The sequence below is a fragment of the Crotalus tigris genome, unplaced genomic scaffold (genome assembly GCF_016545835.1).
Source record: "Crotalus tigris isolate CLP2741 ecotype Arizona unplaced genomic scaffold, ASM1654583v1 scf7180000024464.508515016:1373766, whole genome shotgun sequence".
In the NCBI taxonomy this organism is placed as follows: Eukaryota; Metazoa; Chordata; class Lepidosauria; order Squamata; family Viperidae; genus Crotalus; species Crotalus tigris.
In genome coordinates, this window is record NW_024100635.1 from 63,348 (window position 1) to 83,909 (window position 20,562).

At 42.1% G+C, this 20,562-nt stretch overlaps 1 protein-coding gene across 6 annotated transcripts in view; it reads left to right on the forward strand.

The window, feature by feature from the left end:
• Positions 1-20,562, forward strand: part of SPAG16 (sperm associated antigen 16) — a 422,131-nt gene that overhangs the window by 34,527 nt on the left and 367,042 nt on the right. For 4 of the 6 annotated variants that reach the window (XM_039332825.1, XM_039332827.1, XM_039332823.1 and 1 more), the window contains exons 5-7: positions 4,432-4,569; positions 16,695-16,904; positions 17,453-17,560. In XM_039332825.1, coding sequence (XP_039188759.1) covers positions 4,432-4,569; positions 16,695-16,904; positions 17,453-17,560 — 456 coding nt within the window. Of the gene's footprint in view, positions 1-4,431; positions 4,570-6,670; positions 7,804-16,694; positions 16,905-17,452; positions 17,561-20,562 lie in introns of those variants that run through there. The other 2 variants (XM_039332826.1, XM_039332824.1) reach the window with 2 other exon arrangements.

Sequence of the window (20,562 nt, forward strand, 5' to 3'; positions counted from 1 at the left end):
GCATATCCTGTACCTGTAGTCAGCCACATTTTGGCCTCCCTCAAAGGGGGGCGTGTTTTTGCAAAGCTAGATTTAGCACAGGCTTATCAACAGTTACCTGTTGATGAAGCTGCTGCTGAAGCACAGACTATTGTAACTCTTAGGGGGGCATTCAAAGTCAAAAGACTACAATTTGGAGTAAATGTAGCTCCTGGAATTTTCCAAAGTGTAATGGAAAACACTCTGAGAGGTATACCAGGGGTTTGCCCCTATTTTGATGATGTCCTAATAGCAGGAGAATCCGCTCAGAATTTAGCTGAGAGATTGAGGGCTGTTCTGTGTTTCAGGAAAACAGGTCTCAAGCTTAAAAAAGACAAATGCAAAATTGGAGTGTCTTCTACAGATTTTCCTGGGATTCAGAATAGATGCCAGGGGCATTCACCCTGCTGAGTCTAAATTAAAGGCTATACTGCATAGAATGCCCGGAAATGCCTCAGGCTTCTGTACATAGATGGGAGGAAACACAGTCACCTTGGTCTAGGGTGCACGTAGATTACGCTGGGCCCTTTCAGGGTCAATTCTTCTTGGTCCTTGTTGACAGCTATTCAAAGTGGCTTGAGGTTGTACCTGTCTCTTCCACCACTGCTGCCAAGACCATTCAAGTACTGAGAGGGATTTTTGCTGCACATGGGCTCCCAGATGTCCTGGTGTCTGACAATGGTCCTCAATTCACTTCTTTCGAGTTTCGGGCTTTCTTGCAGGCCAACATGATTCGTCATGCCACCTCTGCACCATTCCACCCTTCCACCAACGGTATGGCTGAGCGGATGGTCCGCATCACCAAGGATGCTTTAAAGAAACTGACCTACGGGGACTGGCACCACAGGTTGGCAGACTTTCTTCTTGCTTACCGCACCACACCTTCAACTTCCACTGAGAAGAGCCCAGCTGAACTTCATTGGGGGTGCAAACTGATCACCAAACTTGACAGGTTGCACCCGGACAGACTGCCTCCTAAGGTCACCCAACCCAGGGCACCGCGGTGTCTGAAAGTGGGTGCCCCAGTATGGACCTGGAACTACGGGCCCAGTCACTTGTGGGTTCCTGCCGTAGTATGCAAGGTTACTGGTCCATTGTCCTACGAGGTCTCCTTGGACGACGGGCATGTCCTTCGGCGACATATCGATCAGCTGCGTACGAGACTGGACTTACCCTCTGCAACTCCTAGGCTTTCTCCGGGGGGGAGGGGGACCACTATGGGCAAAGGGAAGGGTGTTGGCAGCAGCCGGGGCCAAACGGAGAGGCTGAAGATGGCCTGTTTCAGGGTTCCGCAAGTGTTCCAAACAGGAATTCAGGGGAACAAGAAATAATACAGGCACCAGTGTCTACTCCAGCCAGGGAGTCACCTAGGGGGCATGCTCATCATTCACAACTACCATTCAGTACTCCAGTCAGGGAGAATAACTGGGAGCATCCTAATAATCCAAGAGATTGCAAGAGAACTGGCACTCAAACAGTCAAGTTGGCCCAGTACTGCTACTGCTTCCAAAAGGAAGTCTTCACACAGGGAGGTGGTCTGAGAGGCAAATCCCAATTCTGGCACCTCCGGCATAGATTGGGGGGCAACTGAGTATTGGGGCACTGCAGAAACCCCAGACAATCCCGTTACGGGGCTTGGGAATGAAGGGATGCATTCCCTTGATAGGTCCATTGTGGACTTGGAGAGTTCTAAAGAAATGCCAAACATTGGCAGGCATACAGAGGGGCCTGAGAGCCTACAGTTAGGCAGGTCAACCAGGTTCATGGGGGAGCAAAGTCCTGGTCTGATGAGCCCGGTGGGCAAGCAAGCAGACCAGGCAACAGGACACAGTTCACGGGGACCACCAGGGTTTGAAAGAGGGGGCAACTCCACTTCATCCTCTGCACAAGAGGAAGTAGGGGGTTCTCAGAACCTGAGGAGGTCACAGAGAGAAAAAAGATCTCCCAAGTATCTTGAGGACTTTGTAACCCTGCTGTCAAAGCAAGGAAAGTGAGAGGGTGCCTGCTGTTGTTGGAAAAACTGGGAGTGTGAGTATTGGGTAGTTAATTCCAAAACAATAGTCCAGTACCATTTGTGGTGTGGCTAGTGCACAGCTGCAATAGATGTGCAGGTTTTGGGTTGGCACACCACGCTCGTGTTGAGGTCGTGTATAACTACCTATATAGTTAATAAGTCTCATACGGGGGGGAAGGGGTGTTGTGTCCTGAGCCTGCAAAGGCAAGCTTGGGACGTTGCAATGGTCCCGGGCAGTTGTAAGCTGCCTGGGACCAGACTGAGTGGCGCTGGCTTCGTGCGCATGCGCGAGGCACAGAAGCGCGCCAGAATGTTACCTTTTTGCCTGGGGATGCTATTAAAAGGAGTCAGAGAGGCCTGCGAGCCTCAGAGCTGTGACGGAGAGAGAACGACTTAAAATAAAGGGCTGTTGAAATTACAGAATGTGCTGTATTCATTCGCCGTTGACTTGAGGACTCAACTCTATCTATCTATCTATCTATCTATCTATCTATCTATCTATCTATCTATCTATCTATCTAAACTTGTCCCAACTTTATATAGTTTTAATCATATCATGATTTTGTTTTAAAAGTTTCAATTGTTAATTTCTTTTTTTCACTGTTTGTTTTAGCAGATTATTCTTATATATTTCTGAGATGATTTGGAGCAGTTATGCATTGATTTAAACATATAAGTAGAAAAGCAACTTAGAAATATTGCTCATGCATTGGTCTTCTTGGTAGTGAAGAGTCCACTTAGAAACTGATTAAAATTGAAATAGTGAAATAGGTTTAAAAGATGCATTGATTTTTAGCATGCTTTCATTTATTACAATGACTATCTTTTTTACAGTATTATTTCTCAATTTGTAGTCTACCTGTAGTTGTTTAGATTAGAGATAAATAAACTTTGCCCAAATGGCTTGTATGTGAATTTGTATTGTCTTCTGAATAATAATTTGTTGAGCTGTGATATTGTAAACTTGTTATGCACTACTGTGTTTTTTGTTACTTAGTGTTCATTGATTTCATGTCTTTTTTTGATTCATGGACCGATAGTGAAATAACAAGCTATAGTATCATGTTCAAGAACAAATTTCAACTCAGCATAAAATTCCAGGCCCATTAAAAATAGATTATAAAAAGTGTTTAAGTTGCAGTAGTTTGCATCCATGACTGTATTTTTTAATTACATTTTTTACACATATTTAAGTAAATGAGAATAGGCAATCAATTCCTGAAGCAATGCCAATGAACACACTTCCTCTAGGCTAATATATTGGGGTATCTTCCATGTTTCTAAAATCAGCTTTTAGGTGTGAATTGTGTGGATTCATGATAATTCCAGACCTCTTCATCCCTGCTAAGAATGTTTTTATTACTTAGTTTCAAAGATTTGCATTAGATGAGCTATGTCAAAATCTGTTGAGGCAACTTTTGCACATGTTAAAAAAGAGACATTCATCCTTTCAATAATCTTTATATCATAGTTTACTATTTAATTCATTTTAGTTTTGTTGCTTGTGCAGTCTAGTCCCAAATTAATGTTAGGCTTATGTTCTTTCTTAAAAACACTAAGAACTACTTTATTGAATAAGATCAAGAATTATTTAGTCTAATACATTTTGCGGGATTTTCCAAACTATAATGCACATTCTTGATTATTCTCAATTAGTTAGTGATCCATCAGCATATCAAAAATATCTTCTGCCTTATCTGCTTTATTCAAACTGTATAGTTCTAGAATTCAGTATAATTCAGTAAAAAACAGCTGATTTGGTCTAGTGGTTATGGCGCCATGCTAGACAGCAGGGGACTGGAATTCTAGTCCCTCCTTAGCCACAAAAGCCAGTTTGGTGACCTTAGGCCAGTCACTGTCTCTTAGCCCACCCTACCTCACCCCATAGGTTTATTGTTCTGGAGAAAATAGGAGGGTGGCAGAATATTGATTATGTTCACCATCTGGAGTTATTTGTAAAAATAAAGATAGGATACCAACAAACAATACAACAATCTTGGCAATTTTCTGTGCAACAGGAAGTCATGGATCAATAAATAGATATTATTCCAAAATATGTATTGATCTTTACTTCCAATAAAACTATAGTATTTCTCTTTTGTTCTTTTATAACATGCTACAGTAGATATTTGATTGATACCTCCTATCCATGTTCTTCCTTTTGACCTCTCAAAAATAATGAGAGGTAACAGTACCGTAGTTTCATTGTACTCAGTTTATGAAGTTAAGGCAAGAAGTTCTGTTTTGTTGGGTAATTCTACTTATCATGAGAAATGTGGTTCTGAACTATAGTAGCTCCTTTCTAAAGTAACCACAGTCAAGAGTGCTGTGTTATAGATTTCTGCTCTTATAACCAAGAAGAAAGAAAAAAAGACTAAAGTCCAATTGCTTAATTTTAGGTATGAATTGATGCAGAGAGGTATGCTTGAACCTAAAGATGTTGGATTTGTTCCAGATGCCTATACTTGCAATCAGCATTTGGAGAGGGAAAACATATATTTGAAGAAAGAAATGGAGAACTATAAATTTGCAGCTAGGTATGTTCTTTTTATTTTATACTGGGTTACATTTTTTTAGAGAGTTGGATGAAAAAAGATTGTTGACATCAGATTGTAGAAGGTGATCAGTTTTGAATGGCAGTGTTGATGTTTACAAGTTTGTCTGGTAAACGATGGGTCAAATAGCTATTAATCCAAGTTAATGTATTTCTGCTATTTATATGCTGCTCAATTAAAAAAAGGTGCTGAGTGTCTTACAATAATATAAAAGTGAACTAGATAGAATTAAAAGAAAAAATAAACCTCAACCTTAATTTGCCTACTATAGGGAAGGGACATACAATATAATGACCTTTCCAAGGATTTCTGGAACATCCAGGTCTCTTAGCAGCTTTCCTGAATGTCAGAAGGATTAGTGATGGCCTGACCCCAGGTGGAGCATTATTCTAAAGAAGAGAAGCTATTATGAAAAGACATATGCTCTTTTTCTTCACAGTAACAACCTCTCAAGGTGAACCTCAAAGAGTATCTTCCCTACTCCTTTTTATTGGTTGACCAGAAGCCACTGGGAGACACTTGTAATATTTATTACATTATATACCCTTTATCTATCAGTATTGTTGAAATGAAGATAAAATATCTGTATCCTGAACTGTGTTGAAAAAATGAAATTTTCAAAGTGGTGTTGGTTTTTTTACCTACTCTATGTTCTTTAATGTTCCGTGATCCTACATTGTTTAGGGTTATCTTGAACTTAAAAGTAATGGTAGGATACAGATATATTGCATTACTGGATATAAAAAGACATTTGGTGTACTTTAATTCATACTGCATTGGTTTTAATGGAAATGCTTATTTTTTTCCTAAAGTTTTAATTTTGTTAGTATTTGAAATGAAAATGTACATCTTCTATTTATATAATTACTATATTATTATAAAAATATGATAAGATTATTGTCAATCTACAGAAAAATAACCCTCTATAAAATATTAAACATTCATTTTATATCAGAGGCAAAATCCACAACTGCAGATAAAGATAGTAGGTAAAGACGATAGGAAGTAGAGATGCATTTATTTTGCACCTGTTGTTTTCATTCTTGGTAGGAAAAACATTTTGCCTAGGAGTACGCCAGCAGCAATAGTTTTCTGAATCTGATGGTTACCAAAATCCCAGTATCCCTGCAAAAAGCTCTTAACTTAGGACACTGATTTTAAGAGCTATGGTGGTGCAGTGGTTAGAATGCAGCATTGCAGGCTAACTCTGCCCACAGTTGGGAGTTTGATCCTGACCAGCTTAAGGTTGATTCAGCCTTCCGTCCTTCCGAGGTTGGTAAAATCAGGACCCAGATTGTTGGGGGCAATATACTGACATTTGTAAACTGTTTAGAGAGTTCTGTAAAGGACTATGGAGCGGTATATAAGTCTAAGTGCTATTGCTATTTCATTAATAATAAAAAGAATGATTTTTAACCAGTTTTTAACAATTCAAGCATAGAAAATTAGAAAAGAATCTCAGCATAGAAAATTATTTCCTCTGTAGTAATATTATTAGGAGTGCCAGTTTAGTGGTTAGGCTAGAAACTGGCAGACTGTGAGTTCTGGCACAAAGCCAGCTGGTGACCTTAGGTCAGTCACTTTCTTTCAGCTCTTGGAAGCGGACAATGGCAAATCATTTCTGAAAAACTTCAGGGATTTGTCCAGGCAATCTCCAAGAACTGGACAGAACTGAATGGAAGTAAACCTCTTTTTCTAATGTTGTATTAAAAACCTATGCATAGGAACAAACTGTTAGATTTACCTGAATTTAATTCCAGATATGTGTAGTGCTCACGCCTGAAGGAGCCACTGGTGACTTTCTATCAAGTCTACCCATCCCTGTGTCAGGTCCATCATGCAAGTGTCCTGCCATTCTGTTACAGGGGGGAGGAAGGTTTCCTACCGTGGAGACAGTGTAAGCAATGTCAGCTCAAGGCCATGATCAGGAGGAAGCTGAATGCTGGGGGGAAGCCTCCACCAGGGCTCCCCCCACGTTGGACCTCTCCAAGTGGATGGAGGAGGTCATCAGCCTGGAGACTCATTGAGACCCAGGTAGTCCATTGGCGTCAGCAAGAAAGATGACTGGGGAGAGCCTCATCCGGGGCAGTCAAGGCAGCAGATGACATGAATGGCAACTGGAGTTGGAAAAGCTCGAGGACAAAAAGGAAGAAGGCAGAGGGATTGACCATGTGATCTCCTAATGAAGCAAGCCATACAGTTTATGATGGATGCTTTCTAAATCCCATGCCAGGATGGCTGCTGGTAAGATTTACCAAACCCAAAAGGAGTAGGATGGTGGGAGAGCATCGCCACCGGACACCACAGTGGGAGTTTCGGCAACCCCAGCCAGTGGCACCATGGCCATGGGAGCAGCGCAAAGAATACCTGTCATGGCCAACGTCCCAGGTGGGCCAGCACAGCAAAACCAAAGAGGAGCAAAACCCCATCCTTGGGTGTGAAGTTTGATGGAGATCCCCAATATTTGGGGTTCTTCCTGGCCCATCTCTTAACTTATATGCAAGAATATGGGCTGGAGATCCCCACTGAGGGCACCAAGGTGAGGAGTGTCACCCTAGCACTGGAAGTAGCTGCAGTTCATTGGATGGTGATGCTCCACAATGTGAATGCAACCAAACTGAGAAACTCCAACTGCTTTGTGATGGCACTCTGCCATTGATTCAAAAATCCCCTGGCTGACTACAAAGCAAGGGATCGTATCAAAACCGTGAGACAAGGTCACCGAGCTGTGGCGGAGTATACTGCGGAGTTTCATGATCTGGCATGCTGACTTAATGACTGGTCAAAAGACATCCTCATCAGCTGCTTCAAAAACACCTGCGTCTCGAGGGGGGTCCCTGCAACCCTCCATTAGGGTATGTCCTGGCAGAGCAGGTGGTGATTGACCAAGCACTCAACAAGTACTAGGTGGCACAGTCTTGGAAAAAATCACCTCATGAGAAGAGGGAAGTAATCAAGCCACAAGCTCTGCAAGTTCGCTCCACTGCTTGTTTCAAGTGCAGCCAAGAAGAGCACAGGGCGGCAGAGTGCAAAACCATCCACCCAACCAAGAAAGCGAACCCCAGCCCTGTGGAGAAGACCACCAAAGCTCTGCCATAGGCCAGAGACTGCGCTAAAGAAAGTGGAGGTCATCGAGTTCATCCCATCACCAAAACTCTGACTCCACCAGACAAGGGCCAGGGATTGACCAACACCGACTCCAATGACAACCCTCTGGTAAGTGGCCCGATTATACCTATAACAACCCCCATAGAATTGAGCATAAAATAGGGACTAAAAGCCAATTTAAGGGCCCTATTAGATTCAGGTTGCACCAGGTGCCTGGTAAACCTAGCACTAGTTGAAAAAGTCGGGATCTGGCTGAAGCGGCTAAAAGTTCCAATTGCTTTTTGCCAGCTATATGGTTCAGTCGCAGGGGCCATTCCGGCAACTTTCATCACACAACCCATAGAAATGTAAATGGGGGCCCATTCAGAGACTTTGAGCTTCATAGTGGCATCTGGGATGGAATGACCCCTAGTGCTAGGGTTAGCTTGGCTAAAGAAATGGAATCCTACATGAACTGGAGGAGGAGGCTATTAAAAATACAAACAGGTTGCCCCTCCTGGAAGTAGGGGAAAATTCAGAAGGCAACTGGCCGCAGCGTGAATCGGGGCAGCCACGCATGGGAAGGATATCACCACCATACCCAAGGAATATCAAGACTTCAGAGACATGTTTAGTGAAAAGGGGTCAGATGAACTCTCTCCCCGTTGACCTATGGACTGTACTATAGACATCTTACAGGGGGCAAAGTTGCCAAAACGGAAACTGTATTCAATGACCCCACAGTAACTGGAGGAACTGCAGCTGTTCATTGACAAAAATGTTGCCTGAGGTTTCACATAGCCTGCACGACCCCAGGTGACAGCCCTGGTCCTGTTCCAAGAAAAGAAAGATGGGACTCTTCATCTATGCTTGGACTATAAAGGGCTTAACGGAGTGTGTGTGGAGAATGTCTATCCCTTACCCTTTATGGAGGATATGTTAGCCCACTTAGCTAAGGGCAAAATATTTACTAAATTGGACTTGCAGGAAGCATATTACTGCATGAGAATTAGGGAAAGGGGACGAGTGGTAGACCGCTAGGTTGTTTCCAATTCAAAGTGTTCCCTTTTGGGCTATAGGGAGCCCCTGCTGTGTTCATGCAGTTAATTAATGAAGTTCTGCACAAGCATTTGTACAAGGGGGTGCTAGTGTACCTGGGTGACATTTTGATTTACATTGAAACATTTTGATTTACACATGAAGTTGCCAAGTTATACGCTTAAGTCTCTAAACGTGAGTTCCACCAAAGCAAAATAGACTATCCGGGCTATTGCATCTCACGCAAATGGACCCTGAAAAGGTCAAAGTAGTATTGGAATGGGCTCCACCCTGCACCAGGAAGCAGCTGCAAAGTTTCTTGGGTTTTCCTAACTTTTACTTGCAGTTCATCCCCTCGTTTACCCAAATAGCCGACCCCATTACAAATCTGTTAAAGACCAAAGGGGGGGGGACAAACCTAAACCCAGTCAACCTCTAAAATGGTCAGTGGAATGCCAGGTGGGGAGCAAGATACTTTTCGAGGTGTGGACTGATCACAAGAATTTGAAGGCACTAAAAATCCCTTGGAAACTATCCCCAAAGCAAGTATGATGGGCACAGTATTTTAACCACTTTTCACACTGCACTGTCTTCCGGGGGGGGGACTTCCTAACTGATGCTCTGTCACGTATGTCTCAATACAGCTGCCCAAAAGCGGAAATAGTCAAACCGCTACTCCCATCTCACCAGCTAGCCGGCCAAGTGACTACCCAAGCATGGGGCAAGAGGAAGTCTCCAATAGATAAAAGAGTGGCTGCAGCTCTTAAGGCTGCATTGAAAGAGGATACATGGTTTCAAAATCATGCAAATGTTTGCTCAGTCCAAGATGGACTGGCTTGGACAGGGGTTAAGCTTTATGTACCAGAAACTCAAAGACTGATGGTTTTAGAAAAGGGCCTTGATTCCAAAGTGGTGGGGCAGTTTGGTTTTATGAAGTTTTTGCATTTGATAAAAAGACAGTTCTGGTGGCCGTCTCTCAAGAAGGACATTGAGAGCTATGTGGCAAGCTGCCCTGTATGTGCTGCGACTAAATGAAGACAGGGGAAAACTCCAGGACTTCTCAAAATTGTAGCTGAACCTTCAGCACCCTGGAGAGAGATTTCTATGGATTTCATTATGGAACTCCTGGAAAGCTCAAACAACACCATTATATGGCTCATAACCGATTTATTTTCTAAACAAGTACACTTTGTTCCATGTCCAAAAATCCCATTAGTGCAGGGGCTAGCCAAATTATTTTTGCATCATATTTACCAATTACATGGGGCACCTCAACACATCATTTCAGACGGGGGGGGGGGGGTGCAATTCACTTCTAAACTTACTTGGTTCCAGTCATCACCCCCAAACAAATGGGATGTCAGAATCCAATTATATTTCATCTTTAAATTATCAAATATAGAAACTCCCAATTCTGCCTTCTCTGGATTCTGCCATAAGAGGGAGAGAAGGGGGAGAACAAAGGGGCTTTATGGCCCTCACTTCCTTCTTTACACTTCAAAGAGCTAAATGCTGAATGTGTGTTTATTGTAACCTCGAAGTGTTAGCATACCAAAGGAGAGTAATTGCCTTTCATGTAGTTATCTGAAGTCTCCATCCAGACGGAAGAAAGAAGAAAGGGAGTGGAATTGTGATACTTGAAACTATCACTGGAAGGGGGGTTGATTGGGTGGGACTACTGGGGAACCCCTTAAAACCTTGAATGGGAGAGCTTGGACCCCAAGTCCTGTCTAGCATGCCTGCAACCATTTTCTCTTAATAAAGGATTCCTGTTGGAAGAATTATTCCAAGAGTTCTGTCTTCTTAAGATGCAAAGTGGGGTGGGTCCTTACATTAGACAGGACTTGCAAAATTAATCCACCTGGAAGGAAGACCCTTGCCGGGGGATTTTGCAAAAATTTACCATGTCAGACAATGGAGCAAGAGAGGGGGAAAACTCCCTGGAAAGAGAGCCGCTGACCCAGTTGGAACCTTGCCAGATGTTGGGATCCGAGAGGCCAGATTCCTCAGGAGAAGAAGTGGTGGAGACACAGGACCACAAGCCTCGCTGGTCGATGGGCGTTGGAAAGAAAAGTGAGTGGGGAAAGGAATCAAGAAAGGTGACCCTGAGACGGGGGACCAAGCAACCAGAATGGAAGCAGGAGATGGAGAAATCCCTGCACGCAAGTGAAGAGGGAGGAAGCTGGGCACCGTACTCAGACTGGATCCTAGAGAAAGCTATTGACCTGATGAAAGAACTCTCAGCTCCCTAGGAGAGGAGAATACTGAACCCTACGGCCGCCCCAGTTCCTGGAGCCGCAAAGGGAGAGACACCGAGGGGGACATGGAACCTGCAACCCCAGGGACATCTACTGATCCAGGAGCTCCCACCCCCTACCGGACCACAGATGGCAATCTGGACGGAAGGCACTACCACCCACAACAGAGGCACCGATCCATTCCAAGACGTCCACCGTTGGAAGTGAAATTCAAAGGGGAGCCAACACGCTTGGGGTTTTTCCTAACCCAAGTCCTCAGCTACATGGAGGAATATGGGCAGGATATTCCCAGCGACAAAGCCCGCATCCGGATCGTGCAATCTGCCCTGGATGGACCAGCTGCGGATTGGGTAGTGAACTTGCATGACTCCAATGCCCCAGAACTCAGTAACTTCAACCGTTTCATGTCCTCTTTGAGAAGACGATTTGAAGACCCCCTGGCTGATCGCAAAGCCCGTGAAAGAATAACAACGATGAGGCAGGGCAAACGCCCAGTGGCTGAGTATACACAAGAATTCCGGGCCATTGCCAGCAAACTGAATTGGCCAGAAGACATCCTCCTTGGCCGTTTCAAAGACGGACTAAACTATGATCTATATGATGCTTGCCTGCCCCGAGGGGACCCACATCGACTTGAGGAATGGTACGTCTTGGCAGAGGAAGCAGAGATCGACATATTGAAGAGGCACCGCCGAGGAAAACAATGGAGCCGCCCCCCGCCTGAGCTGACACACCAACCGGTGAAATCATCGGATACAGCCAAGAAGCAAATGGGATGTTTCAAGTGCGGAAGAGAAGGGCATCGAGCTGTAGAATGCCGCTCAAAGGCCCCCCAGCACAACCCAGACAGATCCCCAATCAACAAACCCGGAAAGTATTCAGCTAAGCCAAAAGAAACGGCCATGAGAATGATGGAAATTGCAGAAACCCCCACCTCTGCTCACCAAGGGGAAAGGACTCCAGCCTACACCACAGGGCCGGTGGATGCCTCAGATGACAGCTCGGAGGGCGAACCCCTGGTAAGTGGATGCATCACACCCATCTTCAAAACAGTGACTATATTAATCCCCCCCATGCCCGAAGCTGTGAAGGTGAAAGCCTTAATAGACTCTGGCTGTACCCGCTGCCTCATTAGCCCAACACTAGTGGGGAATCTGGGCATCCCATCCAGGAGACTGGAACAACCAATCTCATTTGGCCAGCTAGATGGATCCATAGCAGGGGGGGTGCCAGCTACCCTAGCCACTTTGCCAATACATCTCTCCCTGGGCAACCATGAAGAGGACTTAACGTTTGTGGTGACCCCAGGTATGGAATGCCCAATGATTCTAGGGATGGAATGGTTGAAAAAATGGAACCCCTGGGTAAATTGGAGGACGACAGAAATCAAATTCCCGAAGGGGGACCCTATGGACTTAAAACCCCAAGGGAGGCTACCAGAATCAAGAATAGAAAAAGCATCCATAGGAGAGGAAAAAAGATTAACAGAAATACCAGAGGAATATAGGGACCTTGCTGAAGTCTTCAGTGAGGAGAGGGCGAATGAGCTTCCCCCCCACCGACCCACAGACTGTACCATTGAATTCAAGCCTGGGGCAAAACTCCCGAAGCCCAGATTATACTCCATGAGCCCAAAGGAGAAGGAGGAAATGGAAAGATTTATAAAAAAAAACCTGGAGAGAGGTTTCATTGAGCCAGCCAAGCCTAAAGTGGCTGCCCCGGTCCTTTTTAGAGAGAAGAAGGATGGCTCTTTACGTTTATGCGTGGATTATAGGGCCCTGAATACAATCAGTGAAAGCAACCTATACCCGCTGCCCCTCATGAAAGACATGCTGTCACACCTATCGAAAGGGAAAATTTTTTCTAAACTAGACTTAAGGGAAGCTTACTATCGAGTGAGAATCAAGGAAGGGGACGAATGGAAGACTGCATTTAACTGCCCCATGGGGTGCTATCAATTCAAAGTCTTGCCATTTGGATTACAAGGGGGCCCTGCAGTCTTTATGCAATTAATCAATGACGTTCTAAGGGAGCACCTGTTTAAGGGGGTCCTTGTTTACTTGGACGACATTCTTATCTTTACTGAAACAAAAGAAGAACACGTCAAACTTGTCAGAGCGGTTTTAAAGAAGCTGCGAGCCGCTCACCTATATGCCAAACTCTCAAAATGCGAATTCCACCAGGAAAGGATAGACTACCTAGGCTATCGCATATCCCCACAGGGCATTGAAATGGACCCAGAGAAGGTCAAAGCAGTACTAAATTGGGCACCACCCCGCACAAGAAAGCAACTACAAAGTTTCCTGGGCTTTGCAAACTTTTATCGCCAATTCATCCCCTCATTTGCCCAGATAGCCTTGCCCCTCACTAACTTACTAAAAACGAAGGGAGCATCCTCAGTAAAACCTAGCCAGCCACTAACATGGACAATGGAGTGCCAAGCAGCGTTTGAGAGACTAAAGAGACTTTTTTCTGCCGAACCAATACTAAGGCACCCAGACATGGACAAGCCCTTCGTAATACAGGCAGATGCAAGTGATGTGGCAGTGGGGGCTGTGCTATTACAAGAAAATGATGATGCAGTATTGCAACCCTGTGCATATACATCCAAGAAACTCACGGAAACAGAACAGCGCTGGCCCGTATGGGAGAAGGAGGCTTATGGGATACGTTGGGCATTACTCACGTGGCGACAGTTCCTGGAAGGCAACAAAATCCCCTTCCAGGTGTGGACTGATCACAAAAATTTAGAAGCCCTGAAAACTTCCAGGAAACTCAATCCCAAACAAGCCCGCTGGTCCCAGCATTTTCACCAATTCCAATTTAAGCTCAAACATTTACCAGGAAGAAAGAACTTCCTGGCAGATGCTCTATCTCGCATGCCCCAATATAACAGCGCACGAACCACAGACTCTAGACCAATAATGGCAGAGTCACAACTGGCAGCACCAGTAACCACAAGAACCCAAGCCAAAATAAAACCACAACTGGACAGCCAAACTGGGATTGAATTCAGAAAAAGTTTGGAAACAGATGAATGGTTCCAGAAAAACAAAAATGTGTGCACAATGAGAGACGGGTTGCCTTGGGTAGGGGAAAAGTTATATATACCAACAACTCAAAGAGTAACTTTCATGCACCTTTGCCATGACACAAAATCAGCAGGGCATTTTGGATTTGTAAAAACTTTACATTTAATTAAACGGCAATTTTGGTGGCCATCCATGAAAAAGGACATTGAAAGTTATATAGCCAGTTGTCCAAAATGTGCCACGGCAAAGAGGTTGCAAGGGAAAGTGCCAGGACTATTGCAACAGTGGCAAGTCCCTCAGCCCCCTGGAGAGAAATAGCCATGGATTTTATAGTGGAATTGCCAGAAAGCAATGGGAATACTGTGGTCTGGACGGTCACGGACTTGTTTTCCAAACAGGTGCACTTTATCCCTTGCCAAAAGATTCCCACTGCAAAAGCCTTAGCAAAACTTTTCATCCAACACATTTACAGATTGCATGGGGCACCCCAACGCATCATCTCTGACAGGGGGGTGCAATTTACGTCTGCATTTTGGAAGGAATTTTTATCCCTCTTAGGAACCACTCAGGGACTGACATCTAGCCACCACCCTCAAGGAAATGGGGGGGCTGAAAAAATGAACTCAGTACTTAAGCAATATTTAAGATGTTTTCTTAGTTTCCAGCAGACCGAGTGGGCGGACTTACTCCCCTTTGCAGAAGTTGCCTACAATAATGCAGTCCACTCCAGCACAGGTTACACTCCTTTTCAAATAGCCACCGGTCAAAGTTTCAACCCCATGCCAGAATTAACCCCAAACGAACCAACGATCCCCTCGCTGAAAGAATGGATGGAAAAATTACAAAACACCTGGCCAATAGTCAGAAAAGCACTAGATGAAGCTAGGCAGGCTTACAAAACACAAGCCGATAAAAAAAGGGTTGAGCCTACACCATTCATTATAGGAGAGATGGTGTACTTATCTACAAAATACCTAAAGTCCCTACAGCCCTGTAAAAAACTTGGACCAAAATACATAGGACCTTTTCCAATTAAAAGAATCATAAATCCAGTAACAGTAGAATTAGAATTACCCAAAAATCTCAGGCAAATACACCCAATTTTTCATTGCAGCTTGCTGAAAAGAGAGCATCAGTCACCTCTACGGCCAAAAATCCCCCCCCCCACCACCTCCAATCATGGTGGAGGGTGAACAACACTTCGAAATAAAGGAAGTCCTTGACTCTAGGAGATATCATGGAGCAACTCAGTACCTAGTTGCCTGGAAAAACCTCCCTCCCTCACAAAATGAGTGGGTCCATAAACGTCATGTCAGAGCCCCGAAGCTATTGAAGTAGTTTCACACAGAGTATCCTAACAAGCCTGACTAAATTTTATACTTGTGTTTTCTTTCAGGTGGATCTCTCTTATTGTTAAGAGGGGCCGGATGTCAGAATCCAATTATATTTCATCTTTAAATTATCAAATATAGAAACTCCCAATTCTGCCTTCTCTGGATTCTGCCATAAGAGGGAGAGAAGGGGGAGAACAAAGGGGCTTTATGGCCCTCACTTCCTTCTTTACACTTCAAAGAGCTAAATGCTGAATGTGTGTTTATTGTAACCTCGAAGTGTTAGCATACCAAAGGAGAGTAATTGCCTTTCATGTAGTTATCTGAAGTCTCCATCCAGACGGAAGAAAGAAGAAAGGGAGTGGAATTGTGATACTTGAAACTATCACTGGAAGGGGGGTTGATTGGGTGGGACTACTGGGGAACCCCTTAAAACCTTGAATGGGAGAGCTTGGACCCCAAGTCCTGTCTAGCATGCCTGCAACCATTTTCTCTTAATAAAGGATTCCTGTTGGAAGAATTATTCCAAGAGTTCTGTCTTTTTAAGATGCAAAGTGGGGTGGGTCCTTACATGGGGGCTGTAAACTCAGTATTGGAACAATATTTCAGATGCTTTATTAATTATCAACAAGATGATTGGACTGATTTGTTGTCTTTTGCAGAAGCGGCCTACAACAATTCAGTACATAGTAGCACCAGATTCACCCCTTTCTGAGTGGCCGCTGTCAAGACTTTACTCTTATGCCTGAACTGCCCCTGATTCATGGCTTCATTAAAGGAATGGGTTTCCCAATTATGAAACACATAGGCCTGTTGCGAGAAAAGCCCTTGCTGACATCCAAGAAGCTTACAAACGTCAAGTCGACAAGAAGGGCATAGAACCCAAACCATTCAGAATTGGTGATTGTGTCTACCTCTCTACATGTTACCTACAGTCCTTGCAACTGTCAATAAAGCTGGGACCCAAGTTCATGGGGCCTTTCCCCATTAAGTGTATCATCAACCCTGTGACTGTAGAGTTAGAAGTGCCAAAATCCCTGTGTAGGGTCTACCCTGTGTTCCATTGTAGTCCGTTAAAGCGTGAGGTTGTTTCTCCTATTAGACCCAGCCTTCCACTATCTTTTGCACTACTAATGGTTGAGGGGGAACAGCATTTTGAAATTTGTGAGTTTTTAGATTCCCGGAGACATAAGGGAGAACTCCAGTACTTAGTCACATGGAAGGATTTCCCCAAAGCTGAGAACAAGTGGATGAACCATTGTCACATGTTTTCATAACCAATATCCTGATAAACCTAAATTAGTGTATATTGTAATCCCATATTTTCTTTCTCTCCCTGTTTATTATGTTTTCTTCTGCAGGACTAACATCGTTCTTTCGGGGGGCACCATGCAGGTGTCCTGTCATTCTGTTAGAGGGAGCCTGGTTCCAAGACTGTCGTGCCTTGAGAGTGCCCTGTTATCTACCCAACACCTCAGTGTTCTCATAACTTCTCTATGGCATCATATTGGCTGCCAGTGGACTGTTCGGGGGCTGGATTTGGAGAAAACGAAAGAATTGCTTTGCGCTTTGTATGGGACCTTCAAATTCCACCTGACTTTTCTGCATCCATTATCTCTCAGTAAAAGTTTTGATTAACTGTAATGGAGTCAAGAGTTTTACTTTCCTGAGGGACCAGCTGGGACAGGTCCTTATGCCCTGATTTTCAATGAATTGTAAGGCACACAGAGTTCACATGAATAGGAAAAGAACAAAGCTGTTAGGCAATAGCAAGTTCACTCACTCAAAATTCAGTCATGCCACAAAATGTTTTGACTGTAAGAAAAGAAGGAAAATGCAGAGGCTAGCAACAAAATTCATGCCAAAATAACAAAGAACATGCCATATATCTAGCTGTTGCCACCATTATACTTTCTGTTGACAAAAACAAATGAGGAATGCAACAGGTTAAATGAAACCAGGACAGGAAATAGAGTTAGATCAAGTGCTAAGGTGCTTCTTTTATTGGAGATTTTAAGAATATCTTTCTGAGACTGGATGGCTAGTCCTCATGATAGATGCCTTACTTCCCTAAAGAATAGAAATTTATGTAGAAATCATATTTTTTGTTTCCATGCAGTAAAGCTAAAGATGCACTGCTAAAAATGCAGAGAGAGCGTGACTTCCATAGAATGCATCATAAAAGAGTAGTCCAGGAAAAGAACAGACTCATTAATGACATTAAAAGGTAAATAAATACAAATATATTTGATACTAGTTGCAACTGCTGCTTTTTGTGTATATGTGCTATAATATCCTGGAACTTTGTTCTGTTTCTATTTTTTTTAATTATATCTTTATTAAGAACTACTTTTGTTGATCTATGAGCTTTATGAGTAATATTGTATTCAAATGCTCTTTAGTCTTTTCTGAACTAAATGTTACTCACTATATAATCTTTAACAGTATATAACAAATTGCTTTATCATGTATATTGTAGAAACATGTCTGTTCTATCCCAAATAGAGGTAACAGTTATTTTGTCGCTCCTTTTGCATTGGGAAGACAACAATTTATATGACATTGCTTTTTTCAAAATATTTCTGTTTGACAAAATTCAATTTTTCATGGATCTCATTTACTTCCATTAAATCTATTTGATTATAAATGTATTTCATTTTTTAAATAGATGATTGTTTCTTAATTCTAGTTGCTTCAGTTCTTTCACAGTATGTCCTATTTTTGTATAGCTTTCTTTCTGTTTTAAGGCAGAGAGATACACATCCTTTTATAAGTGCTTTGTTGGAGTGCTGTACTGTAGATAAAAAAGAAACATTAAATTAAATTGGTTTGGAAGCTTTTTAATTCTTGTCATTTCAATTTCACATCCACTTGTACTAATACACATTTGTTAAATTTCCACTTCTTCAGTTTGGAATTATTAGGATAATATTATGTGTTTGTAACTCTGCTACTATCACATGCATAGGATTAGTTAACAATGTATTAGAAATTCAGCACATACCTCTCCACATTATGAACTAAAGAGCAGTATATAAGTTATTTCCCGGCAAGGTATTTACATTCAAATACATTGAAAAAAAATAGTAATGATATATGAAGTAAAACATTATGGGAAAGTTTGCCAGAGTTCCTTTTAGATAAAGTCCATGTTTCAGAAGGAAAACACACCATTTATATTCCAAGAATCAGAATATCTTTGCACCATAAAAAAGATTGAAAAAATATTTCATAGATCTTTATTTTGTTATTATTTGGGGCATAAATTGTATCAATTGTTGTTTTCTCAAATTCAGCCTGAAAACATAAATTTTCCTAGTTCATCTTGAGTTTGTTTTTCAAATTCAAATATATGCCTGAGACCACAAATGTATGATCAAAGTTTATTTTCATTCTGACAAATTTATGGGATTCTTGAATATGTGCATGTTCCTTTCAGAGTTTCAAAAATTTATTTTTCCTTTTAAATTAATTATTCGTACTATTAATATTGAGAAATAGTTTAAGAAGAAATAACATGCTTTGTACAACTTGGTTTTCTGTCTGTTCTCTGCCTTTACTACCTTACTCTGTCACAGCCGTGGAATATACAAAAGCTTTGCCATCACACATAAAGGCCTGTAGATGAAAGAGAATGAACATCCATATCAGATTTTTTTTTGAGCCATTGTCAAAAATTTAATGTTTCCCTTCTTCCTAAGAATATCTGGAGGTACTTTTGATAGAATCTCAGTTATTCTGTTTCTGAATTTTAAGGGAGTATTTCTTCTTTTTTATTCTAGTATTGCTTCTTTTGTCTTGAAATATATGAATTTAAGAAGTATATCATGTGGCATTTTATTTTTTTGTCCTGTCAATGAATTTATTCTGAAAATATCTTGTATTTCCAAAATTTCATCAATATTCACATCAGGTTTTGAGTAAGTTTTCCACTTCTCTTTCAAAATAATCTTTCCCAAAATTTTAGGTATACCTTTGAACATGTTTAGCTTTGTTTTTTGTGTTCTCTGAACTGAAGAGAACTTTTGGTGTCCATTAATTTGTTACATTCATCATTAAAGTCAGCCTTAAAAGAATCCAAATATTTTTTGTTTTTGTTGAACTTATTGGTAATATTATATTCCAGTATAATGCAATTAATCTATGAGAATATATTTCGCAATAAAATAAAGCAGGTTGATTGTAACAAATGTAGAATCTCTTCTGCTTTTTAAATCCCTTCCTTACAATGTCATCTATTTATTTTTGATAGCTAAAAAGAAACTTTATACCCAGAAACAAAAATTCAATCTCAATATTGTAATTTATAAATGCAGATAATACAAGAAAAAAAAAAGATTGCAAGGCAGGAGGCTAGCCCAGTGATGGCGAACCTTTTAGAAACTGAGTGCTCAAATTGCAACCCAAAACCCACTTATGCACCGTAGAGTGCCGGGTGGGTGTGGCCCATTGGCTGGGCATGGCCCATTGGCTGGACATGGCTGCGGTGGTAACGGCAGACTGGGTGGGACTAAAAAGTTCAATCAATCAATTCCAACTTTGCAAGATTTTTTTTTCCCACAAGAAGTTGAAATTGACTGATTGAATTTTTTTTTTTTTTGCACACGGCGGTGGAGGCTAAAGCGAAAAGGTTTTATAAAACCCAGCTGAAGGCCTAGGACTGGGGCGACAGCGCGCGTGCCCACAGAGAGGGCTCTGAGTGCCGCCTCTGGCACCTGTGCCTTAGGTTCGCCACCACTGCGGTAGCCTGAAACTCTTAAAAGAAAACATTTAACTATTGTTGATCTTTATACTAAACATCTAGGCAATTTCCCAGTCTAAATATCTTAATCTATATTTTGTTTCAAAGTTGAAAACCTTGAGTAGATATTCCTTATGTTGGACTTCCCTCTTCTGGATAGAAAAATCCAATAAAGTTCATTAAAAAGAGGAATATGTTAAAAGTCCCTGTAAATCTATAAGATAAACAAAGCTGTTTATAGAAATATAAATCCAGAATAATACAGATAGGCTAATAATCAGAATGCTCCAACACTGAAAGTTGTTAAGAAAAATCAGTTCTTTCCAGACATTGAATAATACTGAATATGTAGTTTTTTAACCAAATCTCTTTGGGTTTCTCACAAAGAGCTAAAAAATAGGTCACTATCTGCTGTAAAATCATAAATGGCTATCAGAGAAACATGTAAAACTCCTACAAGATGTTGTAATTTTGTGGATTTGCCTATT